Below are 19294 nucleotides of genomic sequence, written 5' to 3'. Positions count from 1 at the left end.
CCCACAGCTCCTAAGGCTGCCTCTGGTGTCATTAAGGCAAGGTGGGCAGACATTGGAGTTGACTTCCTTACTTAGAGCCTGAGGTCCATCCAGTGGCGTCACTAGGATTTGCCTCACCTGGTGCGGGAGGCCTGTGCATCTCCCCATGCAGTGGGCGGGGCAACACCCCAGGTGGTGGGTGTGGTGATGTACCATCACCCCGCCCCCACTGGTTTTTTGGCTGTACCTTTTGACAGAACACAGATATGTCAATGTGGTTTGTTTCACTGTATTCTGCATGAAATTACGCATTGATTGATATATAACATGATGGTATTATTCCTCCAAACCGATTTTAGTGATTTTGGAAACTTGTAGAGTCTCACACACACAAACCCCCATGTCAACTTACTAACACCTTATTGCAGCAGTTCTCAAACTTTTAGCACCGGGACCCACTTTTTAGAATGACAATCTGTCCAGGACCCATTGGAAGTGATGCCATGGTCAGAAGTGACATCATCAAGCAAATTAAAATAAATAATTATAAATAATTAAATTAAAGAAATAATTAAATAAGGGGGAGCCAGTCCTGTTCCACCAAGTGAATTTTCTGTCTGCCTGCAATAACACCCCCCCAAAGAATCAGTGAGATTTCCAGCCCTCTCCAGTGCCCAGTTTAAAGTTCTTCTATTTCAAGCATATCAAGATAAAGACAAAACAGGCTTTTCAAGTGCAAAATAAAAAACATTCCCCTTACCAGCTCAAGCCTCTTTTTGTTGTCCTTTTTAGTGGGGGGGGGGGGTAGGCTGCCTTCTGGAGTATTTGTTGTGCTCCAGTTCCATCAGATCAGGACCATTCTGGTGGCTTCACATTCCCCTTTGCCTGATCACAAGCTAAGGCACGTCTGCCTACTCATGAGTAAACGCAACCGTGTGGCTTAGTTTTGCTTTCCATATGGCTCAATACATTCGCAGCTGGAAGGAAGGGACCTCCTCGGTGTTTTTGGGGGGCTGCATTCATTGGATCAGGACCATTCTGATGTTGTTTGATTCCTCTCGGCCTGCCCTTTCCGATGGACTAAGGCAGGGGTGTCCAAAGTTTTTGGCAGGAGGGCCACAGCAGCTCTCTGACACTGTGTCGGGGGCCAGGGAAAAAAAAGAATTAATTTACATTTAAAATTTGAATAAATTTACATAAGTTTACATAAATGAATATATTAAAGATGAACTTATAAGAATGAATGAAGGTCTTGCAATAGCTCAATGCCTATAAAAGGCCTTGCACAAAGCAAAGTTGGCCTTTCCTTTGCTGCCACTACTGCATCACAGATGTGAAAGAGCAAGCAGTGGAGGGAGCTCTCATTCCACAGCTCACACGAAAGGTCAAACAGTCGCCCTCACGCTGAGAGAAGTTGCGTTGGGCCAGTGCGGGCTTCAACAAATCTCTGGAGGGCCAGAGGCTCATTGGAGAGACCTCTCATTGAGAGACCTCGAGGGCCGCAAGTGGCCCCCGGGCCGGGGTTTGGGCACCCCTGGACTAAGGCAAGCCCACCTACTCACGATTAACGTGGCAGCGTGGCTTAGTTTCGCTTTCCATAGGGCTCAATGCACACAGCTGGGAGGGAGACTTCCTTCTCGGGTGTTTTTGGGGGGCTGCATTCATTGGATAGGGACCATTCTGGTGTTGTTGGATTCCTCTCAGCCTGCCCTTCCTCACTGCCCTCTCAGTGCATACTAAGGCAAGTTCATCTACCCACGAGTTAATGTGCAATACGGCTCGGTTTCACTTTCCAAAGGCTCCATGCATTTTTTTTGGTTTCCAGTTTTTTGGCCATAACTTTTGAAGGAAAGGAGCTATTTCACTTTTGTTTTTTGCATTGCATTCCGCTGGAAATTCCACATCCAACAGTATATGGCATGATGGGGTTGCTCCTAAAACCACAATTTTAGTGCTTCATCCCCCCAGTGCGCATCACCCCCCTTGCGTGTCACCCGGTGTGACCTGCACCCCCTAGCGACACCACTGGGTGCATCAGCCTGACCGGTGTCAGAGGCCATGACCTACTGCCGTCTCTCTCCCCCCCCCAGCCAGAAACTTTGGGTTGAGCAACATGTGCAAATTACATCCAAGGTACTCTGGATCATGGATTCTTCTAACACTAGACTCTAAAATTGCCCAGCAGCTCTGCCCAAAATCCTGGTCAAGGGCATCCTATTAATACTCCCATTTTATAGATGCGGAACATAGATGAGGCTTCTGTAAACAGACTTGGCACAGTGGAACCTGATAATCCAGAGTGGAATCCAGAATAGGTAGATCCCATCAGTATCTCTACACTCCACTTAGTACAGGTGCATACACTCCTTGAATAAGAACATGAGAACGTAAGAAGAGCCCCACTGGATCAGGCCAAAGGCCCATTTAGTCCAGCTTCCTGTAACTCACAGCGGCCCACCAAGCACTTCAGGGAGTACATAAGACAACAGACTCAACCTGCATCTTGGTGCTCTTCTTCAACAACCCAGAGCCATGCATGTAGGGGAGCTGGGAGAGAGCATCTCTTGGCAGATTAGTTGTTGCAAAAGGGGTAGAAAACTTCCAAATCCCTTTAGGCAAAATGATGAGGTTGGGATTGTCAGAACAATGGTTTGTTTCTTGTAATTGAAGATTTCACATTAGAATAATTGCAAAATAACTAACACAGGAGAGCACTGACAGCTTTGTATGTAACTTGCCTGTTTTTATTTGTGAGGGATTCAAGCAATGGCAAATCCCTTGCTCCTGTTGGTTCCATTTCAGAGAGAGAAAAAGAAAGTCCCATGTGCTACTACATGCAATACATCAGGGGTGGGAACCCGAGTCAGGTAACTTGAGTCTTAGTCGCAAAAACTCTTGTTTTTTGCTGACTTGTGTACACTTGAGTCAGGCATGTCAATGACTCCGGCACTGACTCAACTCTGGGGAGAAGACGGGAGAGGAAGCAGTTCCTAGCCATCCAGGAGAAATGGCATGGCTCCATCAGGCTCACTGAATGACTGGCTGCAATGGGACTACTTCTGAGTAGAGCTGCAAAGGATTGGGTAATACTAGTAAGCCTCCCAGCTGCTGCGATTGACCCTCCTCTCTCTTGCCATTTCTGTCCCCCTCTCATGCAGTTTGTCCCACCCCCTTGTTTGCAGATGGGATGGGGACATCAGGGAAGTTTTATATGAGAACTCAGACACAAACACACAGCCTCGCCAGGAGCTCCATTTTTTCCTCAGAGCCATGCTTGACACATGTATCAAAAAAGACTCAAGAGAAATTGAATCCTGAAAACACTCTGGACAGGTCCCCATGGCCACTCATTAAGACTCACATGCAAGTTTAGTCAAAGGTCTAACCACAGTTGATGTGCACATACCTGCAGTATACCTTAAGGGGGGAGGAACCAAAACATGAATAGCAGTCTACACCAGTTGTTCCCACACATTTAGCATTTTAGGGGACCCACTTTTAAAAATGAGAATCTGTCTAAAAAGGTGAGACCAACTGGAAGTGATATCATGACCGGAAGTGACATCATCCAGCAGGAAAATTTTAACAATCTTAGGCTGCAATCCTACCCACACTTACCTAGGAGTAAGCCCCATTTACTATCATTGTTAAGAGAATATACATAGTTGCTTGTTAAAAGTACAGGTCTGCAACATTTCCCCAAATGCAGTCACATACCTTGGTAGCATCAAGTCTAATATATTAAAAATAAAACATTGAAATGAATGGGGACCCACCTGAAATTGGCTCTCGATCCACTATTTGATAAATACTGGTCTACACATCCCAAGGCAGACTCAAGGTTTTGGATTGTCTTCTCTCATACTGCCCACAAGAGGGCAGTCTTGCACCACAAGTAGCGCTCAGCTTGTCATGTTCGCAAAATGCTGATCTGAATGGAAAATGTGATCAATAAGGAAGCAGCCGCAGATTTTGCTTGACGTCTCAAGTGCCCTGATTTACGGAAGTGGGGCAGGAGCCTCCCTAAGGAACTCTGTAGCCTCATAACTTAAAAACTACAGAATGAACTTTCCTGAGCCCATGCAAAAGGGCAGATCCCTAACTTTTTGGAGCAATTAAACTGCCTAAAGAAAAAAATTAAAATGTGATGTTTGGGTGTTTTGCTTTTTGGTGGGGAATGGTTGCAAATGGAATGAAAAACCTGATGAAGAACAACATTTAAAAACTGATAAAACAGGGCCCAATCCTATCCAATTTTCCAGCACTGGTGCAGCTGCAATGCAGCCACGAGGTAATGAAAAAAGACGTTCCCATACCTTAATGAGGTCTCTGTGACACTCCTCCCCCGCACTGCAGGATGCAGTGCATGATCTGTTGGTACAACTGCACCAGCCCTGGAAAATTGGATAGGATTGGGCCCACAGTCATTCTTAATCAGATTTGTCTGAAATTTGGGCAAATTATATTACGTGCAAGGTTGGTTCTCAATGTGCTATAGACATGCTAACCCCTGCTAACTGGTTAAGAGGCACTTTTTCAAGTGGGTGCTCCTCTTTTATTTAGCAGGTAACTGGCCCACTTTTATTTAGAGTAACTGGCCCACCTCACCCCAGTAGTGTCTTTTCTAGTGTCTGTCTGCTAGTGTTGCATCTTTTAAGATTGTGAGCCCTTATGGGACAGGGAGCCATTAGATATTTGATTTTCTCTGTAAACTGCTTTGTGAACTTTTTGTTGACAAGCGGTATATAAATACTGTTGTTGTTGTTATAGATATGACAAGTGATTTTAGCAACAGAATTTTCAGGCCTTATCTGTTCATGTGATACTGAACTCTGGATTTGGTGAAGGGTCTGAGGCTAAAATAGGTCTCTGAGGCTCAGAAAAAGGGAAATGCCTGAGTATAGATCATTCCCTAGAGCAGCAATTTTCAACCTGGTGTGGTCTGATGTGCACCATTGCATATCAGTGTGCCTGAAAAGGTCCACAGCTCATGTCAGTTCAGCTCAGTTTTACAACAGTTGCACTAGAAACAGAGCTGCAGAACCCGGAAGAGTTTCCCAGCAGTCAGAAATGACATCATAGGAGGCGAAGGCCATAGAGAAGATCAGTGTGCCATGAGCAAAGAAACAAACAAAAAAACCCTGAAAATTGCTGCTGTGGAGGTATGCAGACTTTCAAAACTTTCTTAAAAATGAAAACTCCAAATGAACAACTTGCCCTTAAAAAAAATTAAGGCCACAATCCTATAAGCACTTTCCTGGGAGTAAGCCATGCTGAGCACAATGAGGCTTATTCTAAGTAGACAAGCATAGGCGGTGGCCTAGCTTGAGGGGGTGCAAAGCACTAAGTTTTGCAGGGAGCCTCATCAAGGCATGCGAGTGGCCCCTCCCCTTCAGAGTCATTCTGGGCCTCCAGAGCAAAGCAGAGCTTATGCTACCAGGCATAGGATTGCATTGTAAGACTGTTCATGTCTCTTATGCTACTTGGAGCATCCTATTTGCTGAAGTAGTTAATGAGATAGAAAGAGGATTCCTAGACAGGTTACACAGAGGTTAGTGCAGTCATTTCCTGCCAGGAGTCAGGTAGGGCTGGGCAGGCGGATGTGAGTAGCATGACCTGCTTGAAGTCTGTGGAGGGGAAGGAAAGAAGGAAGAGCGACAGAAAGGAACAAACAACTAAGCAAAGCTAAGCTGAAAAAGAAGCCTGGAAACACAGCAGGAGAGTGCTGCAGCCTTACAGTGTAATTGAGGCATCCTTAATCTGAAGAAAGCGCTCAAGAGTCAAATGGGCCTTACTCCCAGGAAGATATGAATGATAAACTGTGAAAGGGGACTCATTAAAGGCTCAAAGGAAGCCCATGCAGGCTAATAGCTGGATACAGTGCATCTTTACTCTGAAGTAAGCAATGGAGTCCAGTGGGATATGTTGTGGAATCTGCAATCCGATGCACACTTCCCAGCGAGTAAGCCCCATTGGCTATAATGGAACCTACTTCTGAGTAGATCTGCATAGGATTGTGCTCACAATCTTCTACTTCAGAAATGCAAGTCTGAGTGGTATAGGATGTAGAGGGCACCCTCAGACACAGTAGCACATTGACAACTACCTTGGCGCAACAACAAGCTTGCCATCATAGCCCTAGTTTCTTCAGTGGATACTGGCACAATCCTGTGCTGATGCGCTTTCAGCACCAGCACTAATGCAGCGTGATGGAGATGTGGGAAGGACGTAAGGGAGAGGAAAGGAGTCAACATGTGCCGTATCCTTCTGGACAGGTCCCATAGATCGGCAAAGCCAACATGGGAGCTGATGCAGGAATTAAAAGTCCATCGGGAATTGGGGAAAATCCAAAAATCTCAGCTCCCACCACCTTCTTCCCTCCCTGGCCCGTTTCAGGGGAGGGGGGATAGAGACAGATACGTAGCAACAATTCACGCATGGGAGTTCCTCTACTCCTTGGCTTACCTGTGTGGGGTGCATTGACGTGTGTGTGTGAGTGGCAGTGCGAAGACTCTGCTTGGGTCTTATGTTCTTAACATGTCTTGCCATACTAGTCTTAACTAGTCATACTAGTATTAATGTGTCTTGCCATACTAGTGAGGACGGCAGGCAGTCTGTGAAAGTGCCCTTTCTTCATTCCCACAGTTCCCTTCTGTGTGTGTTCCAAGTGTGCATGACATGAGGCCAGACAGGCATGGCTCCCTGCCACGTACCCTATCAACTGAGTTCTTGTTTTCCTGGCAGGGGCTTTCGCAGTGGGGCTGATGGGCTGTGAATGGCCGCAGAGTGTAGTCTGTATCCCATGTTCCTACACAACCATGCTGAGGCTGCTATCTTGCTGTGCTCTCTGGGTTTCTCTTTGCTCTGCACAGGCAGCTGTCCAACAGGGAAACAGATGGCCAGACCCCAAGGGAAGCCCATAGCATGCCTGGCAATAGGGGCCATTGTGATCACAGCTATTCCTCTGTGGCATAGCTAAGACGGAGCAGGGGGTTCATTGCCCCCCACAGTAGAGTGGCAGTTTTCCACTGCTGGGGAGGTTGAGAGCACTTACCAGAGGTACAGAGCAAATGCCATGAAATAGGCTGTCATGCCTGCCCTGGTCTCCATATGAGGGACATGCAGTGGGTGGGGAGGCAGAGCCTCTCCACTGGAATCCTTCAAAAAGCATGACCGTGTGTGAGGTGTGCAAGCACACACAACCCATGTGCATAGTGCATGGGTTGTGTGTGCTTGCAGACCTTACACGCAGTGGTACTTTTTGAAGGATTCCAGTGGAGAGGCTCTGCCTCACCGGCCTCCCCACCCATCTCACGTTCCTGTTCCATATGGCTCCAATGGGAGCCATTTCCAGGGCCACACCTGTATGGGGAGAGAGTGACTGCACAGGCAGCTGCGCTACTGGACCTCCTTATTTCGGACAGGTCCCAGTCTCACTGCCAGCAACAACAGTGATATATGTGGTAGATACCTTGCCGACACCTGCTACTTTGCGACAGAAAAGAATCCATCCACGATGTCATCCCACGGGTGCCATCCACGGGTGGCAGTCGTGGTGCTACTCCTTTCTGGGGAGGGGGTGCTGGAGAGGCATCCCATCTCATTGGATCTGTGCCCACCACTGTCCCCTGCTTGGCTCCACCAGTGGAGTGACGGACAATCTGTTAACAACAGACAGTTGCCCTCAAAACAGAGCTGCGGAACCCGGAAGAATTTTTCAGTCATTTTCAACCGCTGTGCTCCAAATACCTGCAGACCTTTCACGTTGCACCGCTAAAAAATTGCTGATCTATCATCAGCCAGGCCCTGTTCTCTTGTTTTGTGTCAAGCACCCTGTGTGCAGCTGGCACAATAGAAAAATCATAAACCATAATATCTTACCCTCCAGCTGTCCCAGTTTTCTAGGGACAGTCCCTATTTCCTGGCCTCTTTCTCTGGTAAATCCAGTCCTTATTTTTGCCAGTTGAGGATGTTTTATTGAAATCTTCTTTGCATGAGCTGTCATTCTTCCCTCTCCAGGGTCTCTCTAGAACAGTGATTTTCAACCTTTTTCATTTCACGGCACACTGATCCGGCACTAAAATGGTCAAGGCACACCACCAGGTTTTTGACAAGTGACAAGGCACACCATGCTGCCAGTGGGGGCTCACATCTCCCATTGGCCCTATTAATAAATGACCTTCCCCCAAATTCCTGTGGCACACCTGTGGACCACTTGCGGCACACCAGTGTGCCACGGCACAGTGGTTGAAAATGGCTGCTCTAGAAGCTAATCTCCTAGTGGAATCTCCTTGGGCAGGAGGTCTGGTCTAGAGGGTAGAGCCTCCGACTGCCTGAAGATAACATCCACAAGGTCGCCAGTTCGAGGCCACCGGCACCGTGCGACCTTGATGCAGCTGACAAGCTGAAGCCGAGCTATTCCATCTGCTCTGAGCGTGGGAGAAGGAGGCCAGAATGTGAAACCAGATCAGAGTGAAACACCTGGACTGTTGTGGTTCTTGAAAGATAGAATCTTCTTTCAATTGTAAAAATCCCTACGGGGATTTAATCAGCCTGCCTATGTAAACTGCCTTGAATAAAGTCTTGAATAAAGACCAAGAAAGGCGGTATATAAATACCTGTTTATTATTATTATTATTATTATTATTATTATTATTATTATTATTATTATTATTATTATTAGTGGGGTATTTAGCACACAGCTCTGTGAATGCACAGTGTTCCACAATTGCTGACTGACCTCCAAGCAAGAGAGAGGTTCCTCGCATGGGTCTGGACCCACCTAGTCACCCCCTTTGCTCCCCTTCCTTCTTGGGCCTTACATTTGCTCCTCATTTGCTAAGTAGCTCTTCCAAGCCACGTCTGTGTCTCCCCTGTGGGCTGCCTGGCTCCTGGTGCTGACTCATTCCAGACAAACTGCTGAGTCAGTGAAGCTGAACAAGCAGCCAGCAGCTGAAGGGCTGTTTTGCAACATGGGGAGGGTGAGTGATGATGTCGCTTTTTGCAGCCTGATTTATGAGGAAAGCAATTGCCCAGGAACCAATTCCTGCATAGATGCTGTTTCAGATTTCAGAGTGTGAGAGAGGCAACAGGCAAGGGGAAGCAAGGTCTGGAGGCTCAGGCTGTAATCCTATGCATGCTTTCCCTGGAGTCAGCCCCACTGAACTCAATGGGGCTTACTTCTGAGTAGACACGCATGGGATTGGGCTGTCATTGTGGATACATTCAAAATTGCAAAACAAAAAAACACAACTGCAAAAAAGCAGTTTATTTATGGAGCATTTTTGGGATTAATTTTTATACTTTAAAATAATTACAGCAGTGCAATTCACATATGATAGACACATATCCTTAAGGAAAGAGATTTGTGTTTCTGATATGTATCTCTAGCACACTGGACCATTGAGTTAGCTGGACATCCTGGGGAATAATCACATTTGGTCTGAAATGTAAATATTTCAATTAAAATAAAATGCATTTGTGGGATTAGCTTAGAAAAGGGATTCTTAAACTAGGGTATCCATATGGCAGTACATGCAGGAAACAAATGATGGAGGTCTGAGGACTTGATCTCTGAACAACTTTTCAAAAATTGTTGTTAGATTAGATCAGGGGTGTCCAAACATTTTGGCAGGAGGGCCACATCATCTCTCTGACACTGTGTTGGGGACCGGGGAAAAATTAATTTACATTTAAAATCTGAATAAATTTACATAAATGAATTTATTAGAGATGGAACTTATAAGAATGAATGAAGGTCTTGCAATAGCTCAAGGCCTATAAAAGGCCTTGCACAAAGCAAGGCCAGCCTTTCCTTCACTGACACTGCTGCACCACAGACGTGAAACAGCAAATAGTGGAGGGAGCCCTCGTCCCACAACTCAGGCGAGAGGTCGAACAGTCGTCCTTATGCTGAGAGCAGTTGTGTCGGGCCAGCATGGGCTCCAGTAAGTCTCTGGAGGCCAGAGGCTCATTGGAGGCTGGAGGCTCCCTGAGGGCGTGATTGGGAGTCCCCGAGGGCCGCAAGTGGCCCCTGGGCAGGGGGTTGGGCACCCCTGGATTAGATCAGTGGTTCCCAAACTTTTTCGACTGGCAGCTCCCTTGACCTACTGAGTCATTGGCCACAGCTCCCTACTAGGGCTACAATTCTTTGCATTGTATAAGGCAGTGGGTTTTTTGCAAGGATTCTGTGGCTCCCCTAACTGCTTTCTGCAGCTCCCTGGGAAGCCACGGCTCACAGTTTGGTAACCACTGGATTAACTCTCACCATTATTGATAGGGATTGAGGCAATCCGTTCCTAGCTACTCATATGTAAAGTAAAATCAAGCTACTTACATCTTTTGAAGTCATAGTGGTACCTAACAGGACTGGTGTGATAATGATGATTTTGACAGTCTGGCAAAGGGGGTCTGGGGACATCTTGAGCCATCCATTGGGGGGGGGGGGTTGTAACAGTTTCAGCATAAAGAACCCCTGGTTTAGGAGGAAAAACCTATTAGACAGGAATATGATAGAGGTTTATAATATTACTCATGGTGTACAGAGAGTGAAAAACAAGCAGCATTTCATCTGATAATGTTAGAACTTAGGTAACTCTCAATGACATTTACTGATTTAATATATTTATAAACGACTTTTTTTTTAAGTGTTCTTTTTACAAGGTGGTGAAGAACAGAGCAATAATAATGCGGGAAAAACACAAGTGGATTGGAATGGAAACAAAATAGCCCTGGGTTCCGGATGGTCCCATGAAAGAATTTCTTCGTGCAGTGCATATTAACTATGTTATGAGATGTGGTGCTGGTGCTAGTACCTTTTCAAAACAGATCTGACAGATTCATTAAGGCCAAGCTATGAGCCCCACTGGCTACACAGAGGGAGTGTACCTTTGAATGTACCATGTGAAACAACAAAGAAAAGTTCTTGGCTTTTGTGATAGCATAGCTTCCTAGAGGGGTCAAATTTAACTGCAAGGCTCATTTACTCTGGATTGGGGTATTTGAGGGGGGGGGAGGAATTGCAGCCATTTTCACCAATTAATCAGGGTGCAAATGAATATACAGAGGGGAATGAATTGGATCCATGCCTGCTTGCCAGCCCCCTACCCTCCAACTTCAGCACAACCAGAGGTAGTGCTTGGAGGGAGCCTCAAGGATACCTAGAAACGTGCCTGGGTTCCAGTATGTATGATCCTATACTGGGGAAACTGGAAGGTCCAGAACTGCATATACTGTACATATACTGGAGGCTACACAGGAGCTTGTTTGCCAGCTTTCTGCAAACAGTACCTTTGAATGCATGCCCAATGTTGAGGGTGATGCTGGCAGGCGCACACTCCCCCAATCAGCCCCCCTATCTTCATTTGTGTCCATGTGAAGGTATGAAAAGGGCTTGGGAATGAGATTAGCTATATAAGGGAGGAGCTACTGTATAGGCAAGTTAGTAGACCTGGTGAGCGAATGCATATTGCTTGTTTTCCACCCTCTTACTTTACACAGATTGATTGATCAGTTGAATGAATGGCTCTAGGAATGCCTTGTTCTATTTATTCACCAGTCCTTAATCTTGCCCATTAAATAAATGGGTTTTTGAAGCAATCCAGTGGGGAGGCTCCGCCTCACCTGCCTCACCTCACACAGTGGTGGCACTTTGGGTTTTCTTGCCCATTAAATAAATCTGGGTTTATTTCTTGCCCATTAAATAAATCTGGTAGGGTGAGGAAATACAGAGTACAGAGCTGCTGGGCAGGGTGGGCTCCCAGTCAGGGAGAGGCCTGGTGCTTTGTCCTGAATAGCAGGGAAGATGGGATGCTAGACGGGGAGGGCTGTGTGGTTGGAGAAGGATCCAAGTCTGTGCTCTGCTTTGACTTCCGAGCTGGAAGGTTTGAATTCTTTGCTCTGCAAAATAACAGCGCAAGTACACTGTGTGATGAGACCTTTGGCTGATCATGGCTTAGGTTGGAAGCCTAAATTGACCATATCTGGCCGTACATGACATCACTTCCAGGTTAATGACATCACTTCCAGTGGGCCCTGACAAGATTGTCATTTTAAAAAATGGGTTCTAGTGCTGTCCTGTATCTATGATTTTAGCCTCCTAGAAGCTGAGAATCATTATTTATTTTATTTTCATCATTATTAGTATTATTTGCACAGACCACTAAAAGTCCAATAAAGGGACTATCCAACACCTGCTGCAATGAATGAGATCCTTCTGATACTACTTCCCCAATTGAGCAAGCAACGTATTAAGTCAGAAACATTCATTGAAGCGCCTCTCAGTTGCCTAGGTTCTGCACCCACCAGCTAGAACAAGGATGTGTGGAGGGTGGGGAAATAGGTGAGGCAGAGCCTCCCCACCAGAATCCTTCGAAAAGTGCCGCCACTGTGTGAGGTGAGGCAGGTGAGGCAGAGCCTCCCCACTGGGTTGCTTCAAAAAGCACCACCGCCATGCGAGGTGAGGCAGGTGAGGTGGAGCCTCCTCAACAGAATCCTTCGAAAAGCACTGCTGCAGTGTGAGGTAGGTGAGGCAGAGCCTCTTCACCGGAGTCCTTTGAATAATACTGCTGCTGTGTGAGGTGAGGCAGGTGAGGCAGAGCCTCCCTACTGGAGTGCTTCGAAAAGTGCCACCACTGTGTGAGGTGAGGCAGATGAGAGGAATTTTATCAGGGGGTACAAAGTTTCTTTTGGGCCCCTTCCCAAAGGGGGAGGGGGCAATGGGAGTAGGTAGGAGGGCAGGGCAAAATAGGGCAGGGTGAGGGTGCTGACAGCCAGGATAGCCTTTTGAGCCCTGGTCTACCAGGCTTCTTGATGTGGAGCCCAGGTCTACCTGACCAAGCTGCGCCGGCAGCTAGATAAAGTAATATGGAAAACCAAACACACTCCTAAGTCTCTTTAAAATCTTTGAAATATAGGAAAGCCATTGCAGAAAATTAGCATCTTCGTATCTGGGTTCACACTAGAATGGACAGTGTGCTGTGTGCACCAAAATGAACTTCTGCAGCAGCTGTAGCCCCACAGCTGGGTCCCTGAGCTCCTATATACACTCCTTCATGGTTATCGGATCCACAAGCTGCAGAGCTACTGCATCAGGCCAGTTTCCTCCCACATTTGACACTGTGTTAAGGAGGGTCATGGATGAATTCCTGGGTTGGGTGTGTATGGCTTGCGGCAGCAGTTGCCACTGCATGCCCATGGTTGTGCCCCCCGCATCATGCGCAGGCAGCAAGTTCAGTTGAGATAGGAAAATGTCAGATCCAAGGAACTTTCTGGGTCCACTCCTGGGCCCCCTTTCTGACCCTGGGCCTGGGTACAAATTACCCCTTCACCCCCCTCTCCTAGGTTCTGGGTGAGGTGGAGCCTCCCCACTGGAGTCCTTTGAAAAGTGTTGCCGCCGCTGTGTGAGGTGCTCAATCACACTCAACCCACGTGCTTTGTGCCTCACGTGGCGCTTTTCAAAGGACTCCAGTGGGGAGGCTCTGCCTCACCTGCTTCCCCATCCACTGCATGTCCCTGAGCCAGACCAGGTGGCTTCCCAGCGGTTCTCAAACTTTTAGCAGCAGGACACATTTTTAGAATGAGAAACTGTCAGGACCCACCGGGAGTGACGTCATGACCAGAAGTGACATCATCAAGCAGGAAGAGTTGTAACACTGCAGTGCTGCCCACACTCACTCAGGAGCAGGTCCCACTGACTATCCTTGTGAAAAGCAGATACATGGCAGCCAAAGTCCAGGTCTGTAACCTTTTCCCAACCGCTTAGCAGGGGAGCATCAAGTCTAATATCTCAAAAGTAAAACATGGAAATGAATGGGGACCCACCTGAACTCGGCCCGTGACCCACCTAGTGGGTCCTGACCCACAGCCTGAGAAACACTGGCTGAAGTCATTGTGGTCCAACGTTGCGTTTGCGCAACAGGGATACACTGGGTGCCCCTCGGGGGTGGGCAGAGATGGGTTAAAGAAGAGCCTGCTCTCCCCGCCGCGCGGCCTGCTGGGCGCTGCAGTCCAGGCGTCGGCCCGCTCTCCAGCCAGGGGGAGGGGGGAACTACGCGTCCCAGCGTGCCGCGCGGCGTGTAACGTCCACTGCAATTTGAAAAAGAAGGAGAAGAGCCCAGCTGAGCCCCGGCGGAGGAGGAGAGGCGAGGGGCTGCCGTCCCCCGCAGGGTCAGCGCACTGGGCCGTGCTGAGGCGGGGAGGGGCTGCGCTGCGGGAGCCCCGCCAGGACTTCCTGTGCAGGCGGCGGCAGGGCTGTTGCTGCTCCGCGGCGCGCGATGCTGCTGCCGCTCCCCGCCCGGCGCCCGCGGGCCCCCCGCCGGCCGCGCCTGCCACCTTGTAGCCATGCGGCCCGCGCCGAGGCTGCGACGGTGCGGCCAGGCCAGGTAGCAGAGGGCGAGCGAGGCAGGCCCGGCCCGGCCCGGCCCCCGCGGAGGGTTGCGCTGCTCTGTCTGGAGCTGCCCCGGGGAGCGGAGGGCTCCCCGCTCTGGGCCCCTGGAAGGGAGGCCCCAGTGGCGGCGTCCTCGGGTCCTGCAGCGTGGCGGGGTCCAACTCACACCCTGGAGGAGCCCGGAGCTGGGTGGGGGTCCTGAGCCCTGGAGGAAGCGGGTGATGGAGTCCCGCATCCCCTCTGGCCGAGCCGGGTGGGGGTCCTGCGCCCTGGAGGAGTTGGGTGGTGGAGTCGTGCACCGCACCCTGGAGGAGAGCCAGGCCGGGGAGACGTCCTCCTCCACCAGGCGATCCTGTCGCTCCGTTGTCATGCCCGAGAATGGCGTCAGTTGCGGAAGCTGCTCACCTCCTGTCTCTTTCCCTCCCCAGGTCTGAAGAAGAGTCCTGCCCCGCTCGGCCTTCCGGGCCTGGGAGCTACTCAAGCAGCTCTTCACCTTTGGAAGGAAGAACCAGCCCCAGCGTCCCACTGCTGCTAGGGGATGACTTAATCTTGTCTTGGTTCAAGACCTGAAGAGTCCTGTGTGTGTGTGTGTACATATCTAAGGAGGAAGAAAAGAGACCTGGTTTCAGGCTGGGGATTGTCACTTCGAACTTGGCAGGTGGAAGAGTCCAGGTGACCCGCACGGGGAACAATGAAGAAGTTTTTTGACTCTCGGCGAGAGCAGGGGGGATCCGGAGCTGGTTCTGGGACCATTGGGGGTAGTGGGAGTGCTGGACCAGGGAGTGGATATGTAGGCCGGGTCTTCAACATCGGCAGGCATCAGGTGACCGTGGATGAAGTCCTAGCAGAAGGTAAGGCCGTGCTGCTCTTTGGTCTTCATTCATCCTCTTAGCGCCTGCTCGCTTTAATGGATGCAGAATTTGAACTCATGTTCTGTAGCCTTGTCTTGGGGGAGGGAAACTGGATGATTTCTGTAAAGAGACCATAAATCACCTTGCTTGTTCAAGGCGCTAAAATGTTGTCACCTGGTACTAACAGATGGCGCACACTGCTGCTGTCTATTTTTGTTTTAGATTGATATAAACTGGGGGGGGGGGCCCTAGATGTTCACTTCTAATAATAGTGAGGCAATAAACGTAAAGCAAAACGGAAAATCTTGAACCAGCTCCTGGGATTAAATATGAATTGGAACACTCTTTTAGCCATGAAATTATGTAATGTGCTGGCCTGCAGTGATGCCAGTGTTAATGGGGAGAGAGGTGTTTATTTTCTTCCAGGATTGTTTTATTTTTGTCAGTTTTGAATACTGTAAGTAAAAGGATGACTGCATCAGAGTAAATTTGCCATGTATTTCTAGTGTCTGTTGTGGAGCAAGCTATTCTTGTGTGAGGTGTGCGTGATGGATCGTGGCCTTCATTGATCTGGGTTGCAATTTTAATGGCTGCAAGATGTTTTGAAATGCCCTGAACACTAACCCATAAAGGTTGCAGTGCTGAAAGCTGGCAGCCTCTTGCTCCTAGCTGAATTGGTGCAGCCTAGTCAGGATTTTCAGATGTCATACGCTTTCTGTGTCAGGAAATCCTCCCTTGTGTGTGTGTTTCTCTTTTCCCCTTTGCTTACAAAAAAATATATGTAGGTTTATGTAACCTTAGCTTTGACCTTCAGAATACATTTTTTCCCCTTTCAGCCTGTTTGTGGGCCAAGAGTTTGTACAGCATCTCTAACAGGGGAAAAAAATGGGAGTTCAGGCTTTATCATGCATTGCATAAGGCTTGGTGACCTGGAGAGAAAGAATCTGGTTAATGCACAAATCTGTGACTTTTTCTGATATCCCTTTGGAAAGATGATTTTATGGGATTGGCACACTTAAAGGGTGCATGCATTCAAAAAAAGCTGGTGTCATTCACTGGGGAGGGATTGAAATACATGATCCTGAGTGTTGACGAGCTGAGGCTGGTTCTGACCCCGGCTAACCAGAATACTGCTGGTCCTGGTAAATTTCCGCAGGCACTAAGGGAGTGGGCAGGAGGCCAGTTCTTATCTCTCTCCAAAATAACAAAGTGAATTAAAAAAAAACAAAAAACCAGCCAGGAACTTATTTCCCTGGACTGTAACTGGATGTCTGTTTTGACTAATTTCTGATGAGGCCAAGCCTGCACAGATATCCTAAGATTATGCTACCAATAGGTTGACAATGGGTTCCTGTCTTCCTATGTAAGTGAATGCAGGAAATGTAAGGCCTCTTATGAAGATAATTAAATAACTTGCCAGCAGAGCCTCCCTATGATGCCGACATGAGTGGAGAATGAGCTGCTCTTTGGTTCTCTTCCTGAGAAATTGTACTGTGCCTCTTGGTGGTAGTGGCATCACCACTTTATTACCTATCTATAGGTACTTTATTGCCTGGCTCTCTCCAGTTTGCTGAGTGCTTCTTAAAGGTGTAAAAGTGCATGTTGTGATTGAGATGCCTGGTTTGGATCCAGACCTTGCTAGTGTGTTCTGGTTGAGCCAATAAATGCCCCTTCTTGTCTTTTCAAGTGGACCTTGGGGACTGTAGAAGAACTCCTAGAGGAGGGGAGCAAGGAGACATCAAAATTGTGCAGAGGCCCAGAATAATGTTCAGGGGTTCAAAGGGTGCCCTAGCAACCAGGCTGTCCTGGCAGGAGATGTCTGCTGTCTTCCCATGGAGAGGGCAAACTCTTCATAAAGAGTTCATGCTTTTTCCTATCTGAGGACTTGCATATAAAGAGCGTAATTCAGCCAAATATGTTTGCCAGCCATGGGGCAGTAGGTCTGGCATTTAGGGATCAGGATGCACATCTTATAGCTCTTACTGGTTCAGCCTCTTTGAAAGGGCTGTATATGGAAAATGACAGCAGAACCAGTGGGTAGCCACTAAATGGAGTGTCAGGAGAGTTGGAACAGAACAAAGAAAATTATTTATTTACCCATTGTGTAAGTAATCTGTGAAATTCTTTGCCACTGGATGGTGATGATGGCACCTAACCTAGATGCCTTGGAAAGGGGATTGGACAGATTTATGGAGCAGAAGTCAATCATGGGTTACAGGGTTATGAATCCTCTAGGTCAGGGGTGTCCAAAGTTTTCTGCAGGAGGGCCACATCATCTCTCTGACACTGTGTTGGGGGGGGGCCGGGGAAAAAAATTAATTTACACTTCAAATTTGAATAAATTTACATAAGTTTACATAAATTAATATACTAGAGGTGGAACTTATATGAATGAATGAAGGTCTTGCAATAGCTCAAAGCCTATAAAAGGATTTGCACAAAGCAAGGCCAGCCTTTCCTTTCCTGCTGCTGCTGCATCACAGACGTGAAACAGCAAGCAGTGGAGGGACCTCTCATTCCACAGCTAACGCGAGAGGTCAAACAGTTGCCCTCATGCTGAAAGCAGTTGCATCGGGCCAGTGCGGGCTCCAGCAAGTTTCTGGAGGGCCAGAGGCTCACTGGAGACTGGGGTGTCCCTGAGGGCCGCACTGGGAGTCCTCGAGGGCCGCAAGTGGCCCCAGGGCCAGGGTTTGGGCACCCCTGCTCTAGGTTCTAGAACTAGACTCCAGAGACAAGGGAGTAAAAGATACAGAGATCTTGTCTTGATTGCTCCCTGAGGAATCTGGTGAGGTCACTATGAGATACAGGAAGTTGAACTCATTGGGCCTTTGGCCTGATCCGGCAGTGTTCTTCTTATGTTCTTAAAAGAGGGAGGGATTGTAACAGGAGGAATTGAATATTTTGGCAAAGTGCAATGAGAATTTAAGGCCTATATATGAGTCATCTGTAAAAGCCTTAACCTGCCATGATTATTAACAGTACTGATATAATGCTTTTCAACAAAAAAGTTCACAAAGCAGTTTACAAAAAAATCAAATAACTAAATGGCTCCCTGTCCCAAAGGGGCTCACAATCTAAAAAGATGTAGAAGAACACCAGCAAAGTGCCTCTAGAAAAGACACTGTGCTGGGGTGAAAAGGGACAGTTACTCTCTCCCCCTCCCTCACTAAATAAAGAGGAGCATCACTTAAAAATGACTTTTGCCCACTTAGCAGGGGATAGTGCCATTAGTGCTGTCAGATGCAGTAATTGTGGGTTTCAATCTCTGATAGGCCATGAATGCTCTTGTGTGGCCGCTTTGTCTTGATTCATTATCTATAACAAACTCCTCTTTTCCCTAATCATGTGGATCGAGGTGGGTTATAAAACCAAAACATGTGTGAAGCTTCTAGCTTATTAAAAAAAAAAAGACTCTGAACTACATAAGCAATAATTAGAACTTGATGGTGCCTTTTTATGTGGCTTTAGGAGAGCATCCCCTACATTATTTTAGTAGTTCTGCAGGGGAGACCAGTTCTATTTGTTAAATTTCCCTTACATTTCTAGTTTATTGTTCCTGTAGTACAGATTGAGACCAGAAGCAGAACACAGTCTTCCTAAGACCACCCAGTAAGGATGTGATTGAGATGAGGTTTGAGCACCAGCTTGGCCCGGTTAGAGCCTGGCTTCTGACAAACTGGCCCATGTGAGAAAGTCTTGCTTTAGATTTAGTGGTGGCTCTTACTTAGGGAGCCTTCAAGGATGGGTGTTGCCTGGTTGTCTGCTATGTCTTGCAAAATTTCATGATGGAACATTAGAGGGAAAAGCTGACCTGAATGGAAGGAGAACAGGAACTGGCCTCCAAAGGTTGCCATGAATGAGGAAAGGGTTGTGCAGCACACGGCGTTCTTGACATGAGGGTGTGAGTCACTTAACCTGGGGATTGGTGCTGCAGAAGAGGATGTCCTGTTCTTAGTCCAAAACACCTGATATAGTAGGAAGAGGACTCAATGGCAATGACTTTGATGAGAAGGGGGAGAAACATGCTTGTGGGGCTCACCTGGTGTATATGCCCTCCTCTCACAGTGTGCCCCAGTTC

General features: G+C 47.8%; 1 protein-coding gene across 10 annotated transcripts in view; it reads left to right on the top strand.

Annotated features, from left to right (window-relative positions):
* Positions 1-14074: 14074 nt before the first annotated feature.
* AAK1 (AP2 associated kinase 1) overlaps positions 14075-19294 on the top strand; it is a 106556-nt gene continuing 101336 nt past the window's right edge. For 9 of the 10 annotated variants that reach the window (XM_066639159.1, XM_066639158.1, XM_066639157.1 and 6 more), the window contains exons 1-2: positions 14075-14145; positions 14794-15216. In XM_066639159.1, coding sequence (XP_066495256.1) covers positions 15057-15216 — 160 coding nt within the window. In that variant the 5' untranslated portion in view covers positions 14075-14145; positions 14794-15056. Of the gene's footprint in view, positions 14146-14255; positions 14361-14793; positions 15217-19294 lie in introns of those variants that run through there. The other variant, XM_066639156.1, reaches the window with a different exon arrangement.

The sequence above is a fragment of the Tiliqua scincoides genome, chromosome 11 (genome assembly GCF_035046505.1).
Source record: "Tiliqua scincoides isolate rTilSci1 chromosome 11, rTilSci1.hap2, whole genome shotgun sequence".
Classification (NCBI taxonomy): Eukaryota; Metazoa; Chordata; class Lepidosauria; order Squamata; family Scincidae; genus Tiliqua; species Tiliqua scincoides.
This window is presented reverse-complemented; position numbering and strand designations above follow the sequence as displayed.